This window comes from Cebidichthys violaceus, unplaced genomic scaffold (genome assembly GCF_023349555.1).
Source record: "Cebidichthys violaceus isolate CVI_PGR_0920_01 unplaced genomic scaffold, fCebVio1.0.p SCAF_4, whole genome shotgun sequence".
NCBI classification, from domain to species: domain Eukaryota; kingdom Metazoa; phylum Chordata; class Actinopteri; order Perciformes; family Stichaeidae; genus Cebidichthys; species Cebidichthys violaceus.
Window position 1 is genome coordinate 11,357,003 of NW_027176594.1, and position 22,997 is coordinate 11,379,999.

A 22,997-nucleotide genomic window follows, 5' to 3' on the forward strand; every position below is an offset into this window, starting at 1 on the left:
AAAGAGAATTCCCACGTACAATTCACCTCTGCAACACCCCGGTTATCTGACGTTTCTCATGGTACACTTATACATACACACAGTAGAAGAGGTGAGAGAAAAGGAGTCTTCATTTGTTTTCTCTGGGTGTTTTTACAATGGGAATGTGGATCTTTAAGATCAGTGTAACAATCTCTTGCTGCCCCAGTGGGTCTTGTTGGGAAGAGTGCCGGTGGTTGCAGAGGTCGGTGCATCGGGGAAGGGGAGGAAGGGTGCCGACCGCGGAGCCAGTGGGGGCCGTGCCACGGCCAGGTGCCGGCGAAGGACCACCTTCTCCACGACTTCCTGCGCCCCACCTGGACTCTCCGGTTCCAGCCACCTGGCTGCAGCGTCCCTCAGCCGCTGAGCAAATGCGAAGGGCAGGTCCTCGGGTCCCAGTCTGGCCTCCCGAAACCTCCGCCGGTGGTCCTCCGGAGACAGGCCCAGTCGATCGGTGACAGCTCTACGCACGTCCGCGTAGCTGTGCCTGGCTGCCGGGGGCAGCCCCAGGGCCGCTGTCTGCGCCTCCCCAGTGAGGAGGGGCAGGAGCCGGACCGCCCACTCCGCCGCGGGCCAGCCTCATGCCGTCGCCGTTGCTTCAAACGTGTCCAAAAATGACTGTACGATGTCCGTGGCACTCATTTTGTGTAGGACCACTCCAGCCAACGAGGAGGGGGCCGACACCACCGGGCCTGGCGCTGTCTGGACTGCGATCTGCTCCAGGGCGTAGGTCTGCTGCTCCACATGGGCCTGGAGCGCCCCCAGTAACTGCCGGTTCGTCTCGGCCAGGTCCTGCTGCATGGCCACGATCCCTCCCAGCAATTGGCCCAGCACCACAATCGGCTGTGTCGGCGTCTGCGGTAATTCGGCGTCCATCTGCCTGTGCTCGCCCCACGTTGGGCTCCAGTGTAACAATCTCTTACTACCCCAGTGGGTCTTGGGAGCACAATGATGCTGTCAGTCGGAAAGGCGTTCACAAACGTTCTTTATTGTTATATATATAAACAGACTGGACTTGGCCGTGTGCTCTCCTGCCTTGCCGCCGAGCACACGCCGCGGGAGTTTGGTGTGCTCTACCGTCCTGCTCGTGCCACAGCCAGTCTGTGTCTCTTTCCGAGCCCTCTCGCGCCTCCGTCACTAGCAGGGTTTAAATACAACACAATGAGGCCAAATCAGGATGCGTTTCAGCTGGGCCTAATTAAGTCTCCTCTCGGCCCCGTTCCCTGAACCACTTCCCCACTCTGTCCCCTCTGCAGCTGAGCCCACACACGCCCTGCCGCCACATACCCCCACCGCCCGACTTAGGCCGGGGAGCCATCCGGCCTAACCTACTCCCCCCCTTGAGAGCGGGAGAGGAAGTCGACCACGGCCATCTGCGCCGCCGGCCTGTGGACCACTTAGAATTTAAATGGCTGTAACGCCAGATACCACCGAGTGTTCCGGGCGTTGGTATCTTTCATGCGGTGGAGCCATTGGAGCGGGGCGTGGTCCGAACAGAGGGTGAATGAGCACCCCAGGAGGTAATAGCGCAGGGAGTCGACCGCCCACCGGATGGCCAGGCACTCTTCCTCCACTGTGCTGTACCTGGCCTCCCTCTCGGACAGCGTTCGGCTGATATATAGCACAGAGCGGTCAACCCCCCGTACCTGCTGGGACAAAACGGCCCTCTGTTTTAATGCGTCAGTCTGCAGTGTAAAAGGAAGAGAGAAGTTAGGAGTATGAAGGAGTCCGACCACTGGACCGGATCTGAGGCACCTTTCCGGGTTAGGTCGGTGAAGGGGCTGGTCAGCTCTCCAAAGTTTGGGATGAACTGTCTGTAATAACCCGCCAGCCCCAAAAAAACCCTCACTTCTTTTTTAGTCTTGGGCTGCAATAGCCGCCCAAGTGGTACCCCAGATACCGTACCTTCCTCTGACCAACTGCACACTTCCCTGGGTTGGCGGTGAGCCCCGCCGGGACTCCAGCACCGCGCCCACCCGCTGCACATGCTCTGCCCAGGTGGTGCTGTGGATGAACCCATCATCCAGGTAGACCCGGTCCATGAGGCGTTGGAACGTGGCTGGGGCCCCGAACAACCCAAAGGGAAGTGTGGTGAATTGGTACAAACCAAACGGAGTGGAGAAGGACGATTTTTCCTTGGACTCTGGCGACAGAGGAATCTGCCAGTAGCCCTTGGTCAAATCCAGTGTCGTAAAGAAACGTGCAGTGCCCAGTCGGTCCAGGAGTTCGTCGACCCGGGTCATTGGGTACGCATCGAATCGTGACACATCATTCACCCTGCGATAGTCCACACAGAACCGTATAGATCCATCCTTCTTGACCACAAGAACAATGGGGTACACCAGGCACTGTGGGACTCTTCTATTACCACCATCTATAGCATAGCCGCCAATTCCCTCTGAACCATTTTTCTTTTGTTGTCAGGTAACCTGTAGGGTCGTGACCGCACCGTCACGCCCGGGGGAGTTTCGATTTGGTGCTCTATTAGGTTTGTGCGTCCTGGCCCGAGGGAGAACACGTCAGCAAACTGCTTCTGCAACTGGGCGATGTCTGTTCTCTGGGTCCCGGAGAGAGGGCCTTCACAAAGGAGTGAGGTGGGATTGGTGAATTTTTAAACCTCAGGCCCCAGCTCCTCTCTCTCAGCCACTGTGGACACCAGAGAAACAGACCCCGCCTTTCTCCATGCTTACAGGAGATTGAGGAGGTAGATCTGTGTAGCTCCACCCCTGTCAGAACGCACAACCTCGTAGTCAACATCCCCCACTCACCATGTGACCACAAAGGGCCCTTGCCAATTGGCGAGGAGTTTAGAGCTGGAAGAAGGAAGCAATACAAGTACCTTTTCTCCCGGTGTGAATTGTCTCAACTTGGCCCCTCTGTTGTACAGCTGTTGTTGACGTTCCTGGGCCTGGAGCAAATTCTCATGTGACATCCGACCCAGTGTGTGGATTTTTGCTCGTAGGTCCAGGACGTATTGAATCTCACTTTTCCCGGTGCTCAGACCTTCCGCCCAGTTTTCTTTAATCAGGTCGAGCACCCCCTTTGGTGTCCTGCCAAACAGTAGTTCGAAGGGAGAAAATCCAGTGGAGGCCTGGGGAACCTCCCGCACTGCAAACAACAGAGGATCAAGCCATTTATCCCAATTACGTTCATCTTTGTTTATAAATTTACGAATCATGGATTTTAAAGTCTTATTCAGACGCTCCACCAGACCATCGGTCTGTGGGTGATACACACTGGTCCGAATAGATTTAATGCCCAGTAATCCGTAAAGTGCTCTCAGTGTGCGTGACATGAACGAGGTGCCCTGGTCTGTCAGAATGTCTTTCGGGATTCCGACTTGGGAGATGACCTGAAACAGAGCCTGTGCGAAACTTTTTGCAGAAATGTTGCGCAATGGCACTGCCTCGTGATATCGTGTTGCGTAATCCACTAGGACTAACACAAAGCGATATCCCCATGCACTCCGGTGAAATGGCCCGATGAGGTCCATGCCGATTCGCTGGAATGGGACCTCCATTAATGGTAAAGGACGCAACGGCGCCCTCGGAATGGCCGGCTGGTTTACCAATTGGCACTCCGGACAGGATGCGCACCAACGGCGCTCATCCCCCCGGATACCTGGCCAATAAAATCGGGTCATTATCCGGTCCAGTGTTTTTTCATATCCCATGTGGCCAGCCATCGGGTTATAGTGAGCCGCCTGGAAAATAATTTCCCGATGGCTTTTCGGCACCAGCAACTGGGTGTTTTCCTGATCTAACTGAGTGTCACGACTCACTGTATACAGCCTGTCCCTAATCAATGAAAAGTGCGGATATGACTGTGCTGCGTCAGGGCGCACCAACTGACCATCAATTCATATCACTTGGTCAAAGGCTGAGCATAGAGTATCATCCCGAGACTGCTCAAGTGGAAAATCTTCCGTGGAGTGTAATTCGGGACCCGGTGGAGTCTCCACGGGAGGCTCCGCCGGTTCCCCCTCCCCGTCTGCAGCGTCGGACAACCTTGCGTCACCGCTGAGCACAGCACACATACCGCATGACCCTGTCTGTCGCGAACGCACCCCCGCACTGTGCCCTATTAATTTATTAAACCCTGGCCAATCTGTCCTCAAGATTAGGGGGTGCATAAGGTGGGAGCTAACCGCAACCTTTACACTTTGTTTTTTTCCCATGTATCTAATTTCTATTAACACTATGGGATACTCGTGAACATCCCCATGCACACACCTAATTTTCACCCACAATGTCTCCACCAATGCCCCGGGCCGAACCAGGCTCTGGTGAATCATAGACTGTGTACAGCCAGTATCCACCATTGCCTGATGTACACCCCCTTGGATCCTTACCAGAACGCGGTACGTTGCCCCTGGACCGGGGGAGTCTGTTGGAGGACCGGCAACCCGAACCACCTGGCCCACCTCCATCAGCGGATATTCCCCCCGGAAGTGACCGGGCTGCCCACACCTCCAACACTCCTGCCCTGGCGCTTGAGGGACCCCCTGTGGGTTGGGAAGAGTGCCGGTGGTTGCAGAGGTCGGAGCATCGGGTAAGGGGAGGAAGGGTGCCGACCGCGGAGCCAGTGGGGGCCGTGCCAGGAGTCAGCGGGCGTCCACTGTCCCCTGGGCCGCTGGGATGGACCGCTAGGTGGTCCTCTGCCAGGGTGATGGCGGTTCCCAGTGTCGTGGGGCGGTGATAACGGACCCACGCCGACGTACGAGCAGGCAGGGTAATTCGGCGTCCATCTGCCTGTGCTCGCCCCACGTTGGGCTCCAGTGTAACAATCTCTTGCTACCCCAGTGGGTCTTGGGAGCATAATGATGCTGTCAGAGTCGGAAAGGCGTTCACAAACATTCTTTATTGTTATATATATATATAAACAGACTGGACTTGGCCGTGTGCTCTCCTGCCTTGCCTCCGAGCACACGCCGCGGGAGTTTGGTGTGCTCTACCGTCCTGCTCGTGCCACAGCCAGTCTGTGTCTCTTTCCGAGCCCTCTCGCGCCTCCGTCACTAGCAGGGTTTAAATACAACACAGTGAGGCCAAATCAGGATGCATTTCAGCTGGGCCTAATTAAGTCTCTTCCCGGCCCCGTTCCCTGAACCACTCCCCCACTCTGTCCCCTCTGCAGCTGAGCCCACACACGCCCCGCCACCACAATCAGTTTGAGGAGTGCTTATGGTTTGTGTGTTCCACATTTTATCACATGTCTATCATGCAGCGTGGGACTAGCACTGCTCTGGTCTTTGTCTTGACTTAGTCTCAACCCCTCAAGGTCTTTGTCTTTGGTGTTTTGTCGTATTTTGAACTGGAGCCTCTGCAGAAGAATTCCTTACCCAATATGTTCCACTAAAGTTAGGTATGCGACGATATGCATAAATCCCCGTTTCTGTTCTACCAGCGTTTATCCTGACTGTAAGAGAGGTGGGAGGGATATTTGAGTGAGATTGGAAAAAAAAGTCAAAATATTGTAAGCAAGTTTTTATGATGGACTGAAGTGGAAGGTTGATGTGGCGATACAATAAATGTGACAAATAATGATGAAGTGCATGAGGTGAATGAATATATCTTGGTTCGGCTGCCTGGTCAACCAGTTTGCAATTAGATCCATTGAGGATATTTAAAATTGGGCCTTCAAAATCCCACCAACATTGCCTCATTGTCAGGAAATATAACATTTTAAGTTCTGCAAACCTTATTGATTTCCATTATGTGAAGCGTGTGTTTATTAAATGTTTAAATTAAATACATCAAGAGATTACAGAGCTGCAGCAGATCCACCAGAGCAGCTTCAACTGGTAACTGTAAGGTTCCATTCTGCAAATAATCTTTTGCTCTGACAGCTTTTTCTAAGAAAGGAACAATGTCGTGGAATTTCTTACCTGATCATTTGAAAGTTGCTGCAAACTTAATCACTTTTAAGAGAGCAACAAAATAAATTGAGCTAATTTAGCAACAAACTGTAATCATGTCTGTTAAATGTAATGATCTCAACGTGTGCTTTATTGAATCTCGCTATAGCCTGTCTTACCTTTTTACCGCAATGTCTCCTACTTTCATAAAATCCCTTCTAAGGACGGGTGTTGCAAATCAGCATGTAAACACTGTGATACTTGCATTATGTTCAGTTGTGTATGTGTTCTGCTCGGACCTAATGTAGAATCTGTGTCCTGTATTGGGCTTTGCAGTCAGCTAAACTCTTCATCATACTCTTCCTCCAAGGAACAGACCAGTGTGTTGTATTTGGTCAGGTTTAATACGAAGAAGTGTGAAACTACAAAACAGACAGAAAATATACAAGCACATATTAGTTTTCATCAAACTTAAATACTGTATAGTGATACAAAATAATAGAAACGTACATTGCTGTGCCATCTGCCTATATTCAAATCAGTTACATGTTGCACATGTCATTATATTTACAACAAACTAACAAAATAAACCCTCAGAAATACCTAAAGCTATAAACATAAATCATACTCACTGGCATTGCCACTCAGAAGGCCAGAAAATGCAGGATGGATAAAGATATTGGTGTACAGTCACTCTAGTACAACGGAGCCATGTTGTCACAAAATCAGGAACAGGAATACAACGTTACTTCCTGTCACATGTCACACATATCGCAGGTGAACACTGCATTAGCTACACTTAACACTAGGCGGCAGTATTTGCACAGTGTGGGCGAAAACTGGCGAAAAACGTAAGACCTTATTTTAACACTAGGTGGCATTAATTCCTTAGAACAAAATACAAGTCATTACACTCCCCGCCTGGCATCAGTGGTGATGCCAACCAATCATCTAGTCTTCTGGGGACAGAATGAGTATACACTCTGTGATAGGTCTGAAGAAGGTTTTGATTACTTTGTTTCTGACCACTTTGATCTCTACTTTTCGGACAAGTCCGTCTTCACTTGGTAGAGCCTTCACAATAACACCCATCGGCCATTCTTTCCTTTTTGCTAGATTGTCCTTCATCAGAACAACATCTCCCTCCTTAAGGTTTGGCCGGTTGTGAAACCATTTCTGGCGGCTTTGAAGTGTGCTCAGGTACTCTTTCCGCCATCGAGCCCAAAAGATGTCAGCCAAGACCTGAACTCTCTTCCACTGGTGTTGGAACATATCACTCTTGGTGAAATCTCCAGGAGGAACTTCAGGGACCCCATTTTTCTGAGTGAGCAGAGTAGAAGGGGTCAAAATAAAAGGTGCGTCTGGGTCGCAAGAGACAGGCACGAGTGGTCTTGCATTTAGGATAGCTGAAACCTCTGCCATCAGAGTTGTAAGGACTTCGTGGGTCAACTTTGGATTTCCAGCTCGCAGGAGCATGGAATCTAGGATACGTCGAGCTATCCCAATCATTCTCTCCCACACCCCACCCATGTGGGATGAATGGGGTGGGTTAAAAACCCACTGACATCGCTGGTTGAGCAGGTAGTCCTCAACACTAGCCTCTCCTGGGTGCGGATGATCCAACTTCAGCTCCTTGGATGCGCCGACAAAATTTGTTCCACAGTCTGACTTCAGTTGTTTTGCGGGTCCTCTAATAGCAAAGAATCTGCGGAGGGCGTTGATGAAACTGGAGGAATTCATACTCTCTATCACCTCAATGTGGACTGCTCTCGTCGACAGGCAAGTGAACAGAACAGCCCATCTCTTACTGTAGGCTTGTCCACCTCTGGTGCGACGTGCAGCTACCTCCCAGGGACCAAAAACATCCAGCCCAACATATGAGAATGGGGGATCCATCTGTAAGTGCTGTTAGGGTAGGTCTGCCATCTTTTGCTGCTCCATCCGACCCCGTAATTTCCTGCACAATACACATTTGTGTATAACGCTACTGATACTTCTCTTGCCTCCTACAATCCATAAACCACTTGATCTCACTGCTCCCTCAGTTATGTGCCTTCCTTGATGCTCCACTAATGCGTGGTGGTGACAAATGAGCAACAAGGCCACATGATGTTTGCCCGGAATAAGCAGTGGATTTGCCTCGTGACTCTGCAGCTTAGCCTTTGAGAGGCGTCCTCCCACTCGAAGCAAGCCATCAGAATCTACGATTGGATTCAGTTTTCGAAGAGAACTATTGGATGGTAAGTCTTGTTTTGCATGCAGACACTTGATTTCCTCTGCATACTCCTCATGTTGCACACATCTGATGACAACATGCTCCGCTTTGATTAGACCCTCCTCTGTGAGCGCCTTCTTACATAAGTGCCATCCACTACAGCTGCTGTCATCCTTAGACTTGGCATAGCTGTGAGCAATGTGACGAAGGTGAGCTACTGCTTTCACTAAAGAATCCCATTTGGAAAAGTGCTGAAAGCGTTGTGCTCCGAAAGCTCCTTTTGACACCGTGGTAGTGAGTGTGGTCACTTTAGGGCGTATTTCAACGTCCAACTCTGGATTGATGAGCTTGAATTGGGCCCCTTCTTCATCTGTAATGTTCTCATTTTTCAGCAGGAATGCTGGACCAGACAGCCAATTAGTTTTAGGTAGGTTACATGCAGCCACTGATCGCGAGCCATGGTCGGCGGGATTGTACTCGCTGGGAACGTGCTTCCACTGCTCTGGCTGAGAAGACTGTTTTATTCTTTGCACACGATTGTTGACGTACACATAGAATTGTCTGTTTTTATTATGAACGTATCCGAGCACAACCTTGCTGTCAGTGTAGAAGGTAACTCTGTCGATATGCATGTCAAGTTCTCGCACAATGATCTCAGACATCTCCACAGCAAGTACTGCAGCACAGAGTTCGAGTCTGGGAATTGTAGGCTCTGGTGCAGGAGCTAGCTTGGCCTTACCTAAAACAAAACCAACTTCACTACGACCAGTCTCGTGGGTTACCTTCAGGTAAGCTACAGCAGCTATAGCTTTTACAGAAGCATCTGCGAACACACAGAGTTCACTGTACTTGGCTTGTGAAATGGAGAATGATACATATGTGCGAGGCACAAACTGCTCTTTAAGATCTTGCAGAGAATCTTGCCATCTTCTCCATTCATTGTACATGTTCTGAGGCAAGGAGCTGTCCCACTCAAGGACACTGCTGCTGAGTTCCCTGAGAAGAAGTCTTCCCCTTATTGTCACAGGGGCCAGGAAACCTAACGGGTCAAACAGGCTATTGATTGCTGAAAGCACTCCACGGCATGTGAAAGGCTTCTGATTCTGTGGAACTTGAAATGTGAAGGTGTCAGAACTGACATTCCAGCTGACTCCTAAGCTACGCTGAACTGGAATCTCCTCTTCTGACAGATCCAAGTCTTTAATGTCCTTAGCCCGGTCTTCAACGGGGAAAGCATTCATCACCTCCATTCTGTTCGATGCGATTTTGTGAAGGCGAATGTTGGATTGAGCAAGCATTTTTTGAGCTCTTTGCAAAACATCAACAGCTTCGGTTTCAGTTGGAAAATACTTCAGAGCATCGTCGACATAGAAGTCCCTTTCAATGAACTGCACTGCATCACTACCATACTGCCCTTCTGTTTCCCTTGCTGCCTTTCTCAATCCGAAGGTTGCTACAGCTGGAGAAGGTCGGTTACCAAAGACATGTACTCTCATGCGGTAGTCTACCACATCTTTGCTGAGGTCGTTGTCTTTGTACCAGAGAAATCGTAACACATCTCTGTCTTCCTCTTTGACGACAAAACAGTAAAACATTTGTTGTATGTCTGCTGTGATGGCCACTGGTTCTTTTCGGAAACGGAGGAGGACCCCTAAGAGGCTGTTATTAAGGTCCGGTCCTGCAAGTAACACATCGTTCAGCGACACTCCTTCGAACTGAGCACTTGAGTCAAATACCACACGTATCTGTTCAGGTTTCTGTGGGTGGTAGACTCCGAACATCGGAAGGTACCATCTTTCTTTTCCTTCTTCGATCGGTGGTGCCAGCTCTGCCTGGTTATTATGCGACATCTTCTGCATAAACTCAAGAAATTGAGCTCTCATGTCTCCTTTCTTATCCAGCATGCGCCGAAGAGACAGAAGCCGCTTGTGAGCGTAGTCTCTGTTGTTTGGAAGAGGATGCCTGGGTATACGAAACGGCAATGGGGCAACCCAGCTATTTGCATTGTCTTTGATGAAGCCTTCCTCCATCTTCTGCAAGAACATCACATCTTCAACAGATGGTGCTAACTGGTTGTCCTTGTCAGTCTGGTAAAAGACAGTTTCCCCTAGTTTTTCCAAAATTGACTCTGTAGCAAGAGCTGAGACATTCAGCTGTGAGGGAATAGCTCTTGGAATGTTCTTGAAGTTGAGTTTCTCCTTCACATTGATGTGACTAAAGCATGGAGGACAGAGGCTGGGGCGTCCGCTGCTTAAGATGTGTGTTCTCATGACACTAACTTCTGCTGGCTTGTGAGTGTTGCCAAGACACACGTCACCTACAATGACCCAGCCCAGGTCCAGTTTCTGTGCGTATGGGTCATTGTGTTTTCCATTTAACTGCTTCCTCACCTTGTGAACTCTCAGTAGGTCACGTCCGATGAGCAGGAGGACTTCTGCATCTGGATCCAAAGGTGGTATGTGTTCAACGATAGGCCTCAGATGTTGGTGATGCCAAGCCGCTTCAGGAGTAGGTATTTCCTCTCGGTTGTTGGGAATAGCACTACACTCGGTGAGGGTGGGAAGAGAGAGACTAATTGTCTTATCAATGGCTTCCACAGTGAAGCCGTGTGCTCTTCTGCCTGATGTTTCCACGATCCCAGCACAGGTCTTCAGAGTGTATGGTTCAGGTGTGTTATTGACATTGAACATGTCGAAAAACTCAGCTTTCACAAGTGAAACATTGCTTTGTTCATCCAAGATTGCATACACCCGTTTGATGTTCTGTCGCTGGTCCTGGGGGAAAACTTGAACAAGGCAAATCTTAGAGCAGGATTTTCCTGAGAAGCTACTTCCACAAACTTCCGTGCACATGGTTGTCGCATCTGGCTTGTCTTTGTCTTCCTCCTCCCCGCCATACTGTCTAGGGGCGTAGAAGGTGCTGACTGACTGCGTTGGTGGACCTGGATGAAGAGCGGATAAGTGCCTGTCACTCCCGCATTCAAGGCACTTGATGGCGACCTCACAGTTTTTTGCCTGGTGAGTAGAAGATGCAAGACAGCGGTAGCAGATGTAATTTTCCTTAATAAACTTCTTTCTGTCCTCCAGAAGCATGTTTCTGAAGCCCTTGCATTTTTTCAGTGAATGCGGCTTGTGATGCATGGGGCACATCTTGTTCAAATCTTCCACTGACTTTTCTGTCTTTGATTTTGCCTCTGCAGAGACATCGGTCTTGTGTACAGTGACTGATTGCTTTGTATTGGAAAAGCGTGAGAGACCTTCTTTCTTTGGGATGGAGTAGTGAGAAGCAGTAATGAAGCTTGGATCATTCCTTGCTTTGGCTTCCTTCCTTACAAACTCAGAAAAGAACCAGAATGGTGGAAATGTCACTTTATGTTCTTCTTTAAATTTTGACCCAAACATTGTCCACTTGTCTTGCAGGGGAAAGGGAAGCTTTTCCACAATTGGACCTATTCCTCTGGAAGTATCTAGGTAACTTAAACCTGGTAAGTACCCATCAAACTTTGCAGTCTCCACTTCAAGCAGCAAATCTCCCAGTTCACGGAGCTTGAGGTAGTCTTTGCTGTTTAGTTTTGGGAAATTCTCTAGTTTCATGAACAACGACCTCTCTATCGCCTCAGGAGAGCCATAGCATTCTTCTAGTCTGGACCAGATCATTTTCAACCCAACAGATGGCTGACGACTGTTGACTCCCTTAATTCTCCGAGCATACTCCACCGACTCTGGGCCCAGCCACTTAATGAGCAGACTCACTTCTTCACTGGCTGTGAGACCCAGTTCTGCTATGACGTTCTGAAAGGTGGACTTCCAGCTGAGATAGTTTTCAGGTTTGTCATCGAACTTAGTAAGTACTTCTGTTACCAATTGGCTCTTTGCCAGAAACCTTGCAAGCTCGGTGGTTGCGATGTTATTGGCAGTAAGTTGTGGGTTGTTTATCTGTTGAGGATGTGGACCGTAAGATGGATAACAGTGTTGCTGTTTACATGTATCTTCACTCTTACATCTTGTTTTAACATCCCCTGCTGGTGAGAAGTCAAACTGCCCCTCTAATCCACTAGGGTGAGTTGATGTGAACTGCCTCGTAGGCTTCCAATGCTGGTGTGAAGCTGTGACATCATCATGCAACACATGCATATTTGTCCTTTTATCAGCAGGCTCCATGTTAGAGTGCAGAGTTACATAGTCACTAACCTTCTGCATTGAGTATTTTTCCATAGGTAAAAGATCGAAACCTTCACTATTTTCTCCCGTGTCAAACCTAGCAGCAGCAGATTCCATTACCTCTGCTTTTGCATTAGCAGCCTCAGCTTCCCTCTGTAGTTGAAGTGCATCAAGAGTTGCTTCTAGGCGAGCCTTTTCTAATTTAATTTCAATTTCTTTCTGCGCAAATGCCGCTCTTGTTTTCGCAGCTTGTGCTTCTGCTCTTGCCTGGGCTGCTGCCATACTAGCCCTGGTTGATGACCTCGCTGATGATCTAGTACTCAGCTTTCCTGAAGATCTGGAAGAATTTGTAGAGTGAGCAGCGAGTGACCTGGTCTCCTCTCTGTCTTTCTCTGTGCTCTCCATGTTTTCCGTGATGTCGGATAAACTGACGTGAGGGAAGATGGAGTAGCTTACTTTACTTTAGGTTGTTGCTATCCGTTGTTGACTTCTGCTCCCTCGCAGAGTGCTGCCATTTCACTGTTCTGCTCGGACCTAATGTAGAATCTGTGTCCTGTATTGGGCTTTGCAGTCAGCTAAACTCTTCATCATACTCTTCCTCCAAGGAACAGACCAGTGTGTTGTATTTGGACAGGTTTAATACGAAGAAGTGTGTAACTACAAAACAGACAGAAAATATACAAGCACATATTAGTTTTCATCAAACTTAAATACTGTATAGTGATACAAAATAATAGAAACGTACATTGCTGTGCCATCTGCCTATATTCAAATCAGTTACATGTTGCACATGTCATTATATTTACAACAAACTAACAAAATAAACCCTCAGAAATACCTAAAGCTATAAACATAAATCATACTCACTGGCATTGCCACTCAGAAGGCCAGAAAATGCAGGATGGATAAAGATATTGGTGTACAGTCACTCTAGTACAACGGAGCCATGTTGTCACAAAATCAGGAACAGGAATACAACGTTACTTCCTGTCACATGTCACACATATCGCAGGTGAACACTGCATTAGCTACACTTAACACTAGGCGGCAGTATTTGCACAGTGTGGGCGAAAACTGGCGAAAAACGTAAGACCTTATTTTAACACTAGGTGGCATTAATTCCTTAGAACAAAATACAAGTCATTACAGTATGTATATTGCATCTGTCACTAACAAATAAACCGTACATTTTAAATAATCTGTCACCCAGCTCCACTGAAGAGATAGTTAGATGTAAACATCAGATCAGTGTGGAGCGATGATGACTGTAACCCTCCTTGAATGAATTCATGAAACCAAAAACAAATGTCATATTTGCATCATGATTTCATAAATATTTTCCACATTTTGTTGTGTCACTTACGTCCCTTATTCTGCAGCGGTAGCGTCACCAACTGTTCATGTTTATGTGCTCAACTCCTTATAATATTCACATAACAGTAGTAGATGGAAAAGCAGATTTAGATTTTCATTTGCAAATTTTCTAGAATCATTTGGATAGAAAACAGACCATTGACAAACAGAACCATAGAATAAGATGATACCCTGACCCGAACCATTTGGTTTTAAAATTGGGGCCGGAAAGATTCAGGTTCCTGTTTGGTCGCCAGGAAAAATGTTGGCATTGTAGGTTTCTGCAGACCATGAAAGCGTCAAATATAAACGTTTTTTTATTTCTTCAATGTGGAGGTTTTTGCATTCAGTCAGAGCAAGTGGCATATTACAAAAAGCGACATGCAGAGCTAGTGAAGGACAGGGGATTATTAAAAACTATGTGATATAATAACGTGTATAAAGAGCGAGGAAGTCCAGTAAGGGTTGGTGGGAAGGGTGGAGGATGGGTCAAACAAACACAGCTCTGTCACTCAGGAGACCACTGTTTGTGTCCAACCAAAAGTAAACATTGAGTTTATTGTTGTTTATTGTCGAGTTTATTGCTACGTTGTAACGTATTCACGGTAGTTACGTTATTTTAACTTAACCAAGTAGTTTTGTTTCCTAAACCTGACCATTCTTTTCACCACGTGGCATTGTGTGTTTCTGCAAGCGTGACACAAGGCTGATACGAAACGTATTCATGCAACATATTTCTGGTTCAGAGACGTCAACATTCAACGTATCCGTGGTTTGCCAACATTTTGTGTCTGATGTCTGGATTGAGTGACCTCTCCTTAAATATTCATGCAGACATATTTTAAAGCAATCCATGGTTTTGTCTGACAATTACTTTATAGGAGAAAGGTTTTTCAAAGACCAAACTACATTGATGGATACAAGGGTCTTTTGCTGTTTGACAGCTGTTTGTCAATTCTGGCTTGATACTGTTTAACTTGCTCAGCAACATTTGACCAATAGGCCTGTGTATTGACTGCAAACCTTCTCTTGTTCTGCAGGTGATTTTGATGCTGACCAAACTCTTTGACTTCAACCTCAACAGTGTGACAGAGAGTTCATTGTGGAGGTAAGCTTCTCACACTACATGACATTTCTAGATAGGCCTAGAGCAGTCAGGAGTTTGACATGATAAATTGGCCAGATGGGATGGTTTTATATATATATCTGATATTTGTATTCCTGTAGTTTAAACTGCTCCCAGCACTGCTCCCAGGAATAACACATACTAATGCTCACAAGGATCTCATATTGTGAATTAAAGAAACATCCAAAGCTTGAGAAAGAGGCAGTCAAAAAGAGATTTTTCAAATGGCAAGTTTGAGGAGCCGAACGTCTTCAATCAGTTTAATGTCTGTGGGCACCAGAAATCCCTCACATGAAAGCCACTAATCAATATGACTGGAGCTTGCAAAGTTATCCAGTAAATTACCTTGACCAGCCTTGAACTTAGCATAGCCTTGCTTAGAGCGTCATTTCTGACTCGATCCTGATGTAACTTTGGTAGATGCTTGTTACGGAGTAATGTAGCTGCATTGATGTCTTGAAGAAAGAAAGTCATAACACAGAATATCTGCACAAGTAATAATCATAATTCATTTTCTGTATTTTTTTTTATTGTTGCTTATGAACTGTCATTCCACAGACACAAACAGTTCTCTCTTGGAAAATCAGTATGCAGAGCAAGGATGAATTAAGATTAACTTCAAGAGAAGGACTGTTCAGTCTCATGGTGTTTAATCTCACTACATGTTTTAAAGTAGAACAATTCTCAAAATTGCTAAAAAGACATTAGATGTATTCATGACAGCCATCTCTGCAAATTGCTTGTAATAACTGACTGTAATATATTGTACCATGAGACAAAAAGCTACTTTGTGAGAGATGTTTACAAAAGCTAATTTAATCGTCATAATAGTTGGCACATTCAGATATTTCAAGTGAATGATATATTTTTCAAATTGACCTTAAATACCAGTAAAAAAATACTTGAGATTTGTGGCTCTGTTACCTTTCGAACACAATTTTCATGTTATGTGGACCTCTGTGCAAGATCACTGAAAATGTGTCTGAAAGCAGAAAAAACTCAAGTGGGAAAAAAACTAACAATACAACAAGAGTATGCAAAAAGTTAAGAAAAGTTACAATGTGACCTACAAAACGAATGCAAGTTTCATTCAAACTCGCAGATGTTGTTTTAAATTCTAGTGGATCCAAACTTCAAAAACATATCAGATATGTCAAACATAATTATGAGAGAGACACGTATGTAAAAAATGCACAAGACATCTAGATGATTTCCATTTGATGTAATGGTGCAGCCCTAAAAACAGGGCATCTTGGATTTGAATGTTTTTCTTGGTATAAGCATCATGAAGCTTCAACAAAGTGCTGATACAAGCTCATGCTGCACATTTGATACTGTCAGTGAGTGTCAGTTTGGAAATGTGTATTTTTTTCTTCGTATGAACTGAGAGCAAGGTGAGGGCTAATATAAAGGTAAATTTAGTGAATTCAGTTAATATTATATTCATATGATGTCTACGATTGACAAGATTCTGTATGAATACCTAATTCAGTGCATGGACAACTGACAGTAAGGTCAAGGCATTCAGTTAACTACCTTTCATTATTTTGTAAAGTCTCAGTTCCATCAATTTTTTACTGCTGTCGAGAGTACTTCTAAGGATATGGAAGGTAAAATAGCTGTTTCAGGTATACATATACCTGTCAGCTTAAATTTGTAAATTAAAGGTTTATACATTTAATTCCTGTTTCCAAAGTTAATTTTAAGCTGTAAGGAAATAGATTTTTACACATTTTTGACATTTTGTATTAGTGCTTTGAGAAAACTGAGACAGCTAAATAGAGATGAAAAACGTTCACTTTATTAATCTGTATTCAGCAAAATAAACATTAGGTCACACAATAATTCGCTCAAACGCTATAATACTGTGCAAAAAATCAATGTGTTGGGATTTATGCTTAAATTTATACACCCTTAACAGGGTTTATAGTAGGGCTGGGTTTTAATTTCCCGTATGACATGAATTTTTCATACACCGTCATACCGGTATAGCCGAAACAACTCCTGTCACTCTTCAACAGGAAGCAAAATATATTGTTCGCCGCTGTGAGCGCTACGGTTGGAGCTACTTATGTAGTGAGAGGGACCCCTAAGTTATGGTTATAACTTTATAACACAACAATTAATAACCCACAACTAACTCTCTTTAACAGGGAAACACCACGGCTCACAACAGTTTGTGACACATAAACAATTTGTGACACTAATAATTGTACATTTATAAAATTTCACCGCCGAACAGCATGCTGAGTACAGTTCAATAGCTAGCCGTTAGCACAGCAATCTGCTAACAGCTGGGAGAGTCTCCGTCGCTACAGTAATGTTACTTAAAGAACAGAAAAGAGCGATGCAGGAGGAACAAAGAGAGACCGAAGATGCACCAATAGAGTCTGTGCCCAAGAGAGGAGCTGTGTCTGCTGTTTGGAAGTGTTTTGGTTTTAAAAAATCCGACGTTTTGTGAGTTTGGAGCCACTGTTGATGCCGCTGGTGGTAACACGAGCAACTTACATCACCTCAGCAGACCATGTGAGTTATTTTCATGTGTGTAATAGATGCAATCTGAAATGTAAAGCTTGAAAACTGCAAACCTATCTATGTCATAGTTTTGTGTTTCTTAAATTATCAGTAGGATAACTAAATTATATGCTTATTATACATATTACAAACAAAAACACTTTACAAACTCAAAAAAAAAAAATGTAATTTTTTTTTTTTGCTTTTTTTGCTCTGATTACCGTGTACTATGTCTGGTATTAGTTATAAATGTAATGTTACGTTGGTACATAGAGGGTGATAATAAGCTGTACTTGGACGGTCTTAGGACCCAGGGGAATGTAGGTGAAGGAAGCAGGAAGAGATGAAGACACGCCACACAAACAGCTGTTCACCGCTCGTTGCTGGCCAGATCTTGTGTTAAAAATGTCCGCTTAATAATTAAATGCTCGATAAAATAATTTTCGACATTAATTAGTTAATGGGTTAACGTGGAAAAAAAATACCGTGAAACCGGTATAATCTTACAAAATTCCGTGATATACATTTCTGGTCATACCGCCCAGCCCTAGTTTATAGTAATTAATATGTAGAAGAGTCATTATAACTGTATCAATTGATTTTTGTCGTTGCTTGGGTCCACAACATGGACACCTAAAGGTGACAGAGGTGTACCAACCAGTGGCACATTTACACATGAAAAAGGCACAGATAAACATTGGCATTCATTCGTAGCAGTGTTTGTGTCCACATGACGAATACAATACTAATATTCACTCTTCTTTAGCTCTGTTTTTGTCTCTACCAACTACTGAGGAAAGTTTCTAGCTATTTAGCTGCTCAGTGCTCTACTTTGGTCACCAGCCAGTTGCTAACTTTGTCTATCCATTGGTGCTGCGCTGCTAGCGTACAGTTGGTTTCTCAGAGATTGTTTGCTGAAAACAGTTGCTGCAATGATGAAAGCAGTGAGAGTGAATCCAACAGTATACTAATCAAACACTTGTGGGCTGTAAAACCAAGAAAATCACCTGACTCTGCTTTAAAGCTCTTAGAGCTAAGGGGAACTGCAGAATCGAGTCACAATTTTCAGTGGGTTTGTCTGCAAGTGACCCCTTTCACAAACACTTTTGATCCATGATTAATATTAAAATAATTTGTTTTTTTTGCAGCATTAAACAAATGATTGGGTAATTTTGCCATCTCCGTGGAGCATGCCATGTTGTCCTGCCATCTTGCACAGCTCTGTCTCACTCTAACATGAAGGGCAGAATTATGAGCGTTGCTGTGCAAGGTCTTATGTTCCCAGGATTATATGTTCCCAAAGTCATATGTTGCCAGGGTCCAATGTTCCCAAGGTCCCAAACCACGATGTTTTGCTAAAGTTACGGTAACCAAGTAGTTTTGTTGCTTAAAGCTAAGGTGACACCAAGGGTTCCTTACCAAGCATCCATATGTGACGAGTTGGGAATAAGAATGAGTTGGGGCAACATAGGACCCTTTGTTATGTTCCAATTATGTGCCATTTACATCGGGGAACATAGGAATGACACCGTTTCACGCTGCTGCCAAAATATATGCTGACCTAGGTCACGCAGCTCAAACACAGAAGAGTAGGATCAATATTTTAATCTTGCCCTCGGTAACAAATGTGCAATTTAACAAAGATTATTTTTCCAGAAAAAAATGGCAAACTGCAAGCTTGTCAGAGAGGATGCTTTTTGCTACTCGTGTGTGTTATTCAGAAGGGATTGTACCTGGTCATGAACATGCTTTCACAATCTCAGCAACATCAAAGCAACAGGACAACGCGGTAAAATTGGGCTTGCTCAGCAAAACAATGCATACAAACGGGGAATTGAGCCGTTTAACAAGTTGAAGAGAACAGGTATGTGCCCAATTGGATTATCGCCTGTGGTAAATTGTGTGAAAAATGTGAAATAGTACATGTCAAATTGTAAAACATTTTCTGGTTTTGCATCTGTGCAAAGTAGCTGTTGCCCCATCATCTCCCACCAAAAATGCCATCAAATGTACGTAGCATTATATGACAGCACTTACCTCATACAGACACAAGAGATCTCTAATGAAGGTCCTACATTACCCTTGTAATGGTGCATCTGCTACTGCTATTTCATTGAAGTTATTATAAATCTGATGCCTTGAGAAAAAGGAGCTTCTAGTGATGGATGGATGATTAAAGGTGCAACAGAAAAAGCAGGCAGATTGACAGAAAGACAGATGAGAGAACAGATGATATACATTTTGAGAGAGCAAAGAGGATAATGACAGTACAGAACACTAGTAAGTAATTTACAGCCATGAAGATAGACAGTGCAGCAACGCAACCGATAATTGCAAGTAAGATAACCAATTGGTCTGCCAGAAATCCAGCACTCCTCAAGGGGAGTTTAAAGGTACACTAGGTATCTCTGCCTGTTGTGGTCCCAAATAGCAGCATGAGAACTTGGAGTTGAAACACTAGTCCTTCGCGTTGAAAGGAGTCAACTGAGGTTGTTCGGGCATCTAATCAGAATGCCTCCTGGGCGCCTCCCACTGGAGGTTTTCCGGGCACGCCCAACTGGTAGGAGACCCCAGGGAAGACCCAGAACATGCTGGAGGGATTATATCTCCCAGCTGGCCTGAGAACGCCTCGGGATCCCCCAGAATGAGTTGGAAAATGTTGCGGGGGAGAGGGAAGTCTGGGTCAGCCTGCTTGGCCTGTTGCCACTGCGACCCGATCCCGGATAAGCAGAAGACAATGGATGGATGGTTTTCTATTAGTCTTGTTCGGTTTCAGTGCAGAACAGACCAAATAAAAAATATTTGCTGAGGGATATGTACTAAGGAGTGGCTCTGCACTGGTCTACTGTGCGCACGCTTCCTGCAATTTGGTCAGATTATGTTCTCATTGCTGTCAAACCACATTATAGGGTTTGCTTGAAAACAGTTTGTTTTGGTCAACAGCAGAGTATGATTATTGTGTTCACAACTGCCCAAACAAACCGCATCGGGGGTTGAACTTCATCCGAGTTTAATTAAAACATAGTTTAATGGCTTGTGTAAGCGTCCTATGAACTGACCCAGCTGATCCCAATTTACACTGCCAATTTTGAGAACCAAACTTGACTAAAGAACTATGGCTATATATGTGCTTTCCTTCATCTTTAACCGACCGTTAGCTTACTAGGCCAATGCAAAACATTTGGAATCAACAAGACCCAGCCATCGCCCAAAGCTTTATGCAACAAAACAGTCCAAACCTAACAGGCTCTTACAAAGTTTTAGGTTGGGTAGCAGATTTCCAAAGGTATGTTCAGACTAAAGTAAATTGTAGGTAAACTAAGTGGTTAAGTTACATACAATGAATGAAAATACATTAAAATGCACACCGATTTAAAATTGCCATCTTGATGAGAAAACATGACTCTACGCAAAAGAAAAAGAAGAAACTAGAAAACATCTTGGATCATACCAGCCACTATGCCAATTCAGGCCAGGAGTGTGTGTGTGGGGGGGCTTCCCCACTTTACACCCCCCTACTTCCTGCACCCTTGCTCGGACCACACCCACATTTGAATTCCACCTTCATTTCTGTCTCAAGCAGTGCTGTTGTGGTTTTCTGCACTCCATAGAGTGACCTCATGTTAACTATCCCGAGATGCATGCAGCTCTAATCCCCCAAACCATGATGAATCCCTCACGGAAAATGTAAAAGCTGTATCGTAGCTGCCTATCAATGTATAGTAGACCCTGGCAATTATAATTGAAACTGTATCTAATAAGCCTGTTAGTGGCCATAGACATAATTTTTATCTATCTCAGAGAAAGTAGAAAGGAGTATTAGGCTTTTGATCGTCCTCCTAGCATATCCAGAATTTTCCTCAGTGAGCCATATCACTGTAATAGGACTGATATCCTTATTGTGTCCTCGTACAATGTTTCAGTTACTCCTTCCTTGTTTAATTCAACATGTGGACAGTGAACCGCATTGGCTCACCTACGGCCCCTGTGAAGCCAACATCCGCACAACAGATGAAGTCACAGCAGTGCGGTCACTCAGAGCAGCTTTTTACACTCACACGTAACCACTGAATAGCCTTTCAAAAGCCAGTAGCAAGGCGGAGAAGTTTCACTCAGAATCACCGTCCTTGAGAAACTGTCATTTTCCATTAAATGTAACTACCATCATCCCGGGGGGTTTCATCTGCTGGGGTTCGGCTGTTTTATTGGTTCATGTTGAAAGTTGCTGTGACACTAAAAATAAGTCATTAGCCCCTAAATCAAGTGATTCTGTGACAGGGGCTTCTGAGGAGCTGATCGATAACCTGATGACGTCATAGTGGACTGATCCAGCAGAGTATGTATGGAACTAGTCCGTAATAAATAGAACACCAGGTTATGGGGGGAAACAGGTTAATGCATCATTTTCTTTCCAACCTCTTTAGCAAAACATGTATTTTTACGTAATTCTACTTAAATTAGGCAAATTATACAATTTTTTGTATTCCAATGTGATATGTTACAGAAGATGACTGAAATAAACTACTTGGGCTAAATCTCAAAGGTAAATGAGACAAAATTGCTAGTGTGCCATGAATATTTCCGTATTTTCATGGCAGTAAACTTCAAGCGTGAAGCTCTCAGTAAACTCCTTCAGAACCCTTCAAACAAGGACGTTAGTGTGGATTTAACAGTTACTCTGAAAGAAGGTGGAGAGAAAAAAACATCAGTCAATGTGAGTGATTGCTTCATTTCAAGTTACACAAGGCATTCTGCGGTGTCTTTGCTGCATTTTTAAGATGTGCATGCTATGGCCTTTTTCTCTATCTTCATGTGAAATTAGAATAGCTTGTTGAGCTGATTGAGCCTCAGTCCACTCAAAACAAATTAGACGTGACAGCTCAGATAAGTTGTTCAAACTTTCGGAGACTGAAATGATGAATTTCAACCAAACACAAATTTTGCATTAGCGTTTTGACCAACATTTGAATATTTCATTCAAAGCTGGTCTTGGTTTATAGTCATAGTTTACTTATTGGGATAGAAGAAGCATGTGGCAAAGAGAGTATTCTCAGTTTTATCCTAATCCCATCACACCTTCTTAAAGTGTTTTATTTATTATTACTATCTATTTTCACAAGCAATAATCTATACATCCAAGATTGAAATTAATTTGTGTTTATGGATTGAATTAGATACTGGAACTCTTCTCAAGTAATAATTTAGTAGAGCTAGAACACAGTTTCCTGTGACCTAAATTTAGAAACATATCTTCTGAATCAGTTTAAAGACAGAACAACTTGTATACTGCATGAATTTACACCCACATAAAACTTAAAAAAAGATGGTATTTTTCTAACCATTTTGTTTATGCAGATTAATGAGTGATTGTTAGCAGTATCTGTCATCCACAGCTGCTTCTAAGACTCAACCGCTTATTAAAGTGACAATCTGAAGGCAGCACGACAGTTATGTGTATTGTATCTGTAGCCTCTCCATTGAAAAAAAATCATGCACAATGTTCCACCATTAAATTATTGGACAGTCAGCTCCAGACTACAAAGCTGTGTATCAAACTGGTCAGTTTTATTCTGTCAGGTTAGATATTGTAAACGTCCTCAAGGTTTTTGTCTTTCCAGCATCTTTGGTATTGTTTTGTATTATTATTGTATCTTTACATAATTCTACGTAAAACGTGTTAATGATTATGTAAATGTTATCTATATTTATTTATAGACTGTAAAAATATGGATGATCTGTGATGTAGTCCATAGTTTC

General features: G+C 44.6%; 1 protein-coding gene across 4 annotated transcripts in view; it reads left to right on the forward strand.

The window, feature by feature from the left end:
• sorcs1 (sortilin-related VPS10 domain containing receptor 1) overlaps positions 1-22,997 on the forward strand; it is a 174,476-nt gene that overhangs the window by 76,679 nt on the left and 74,800 nt on the right. For all 4 annotated transcript variants that reach the window (XM_068726874.1, XM_068726871.1, XM_068726873.1 and 1 more), the window contains exon 2: positions 14,641-14,708. In XM_068726874.1, the coding sequence (XP_068582975.1) occupies positions 14,641-14,708 (68 nt within the window). The remainder of the gene's footprint in view (positions 1-14,640; positions 14,709-22,997) is intronic.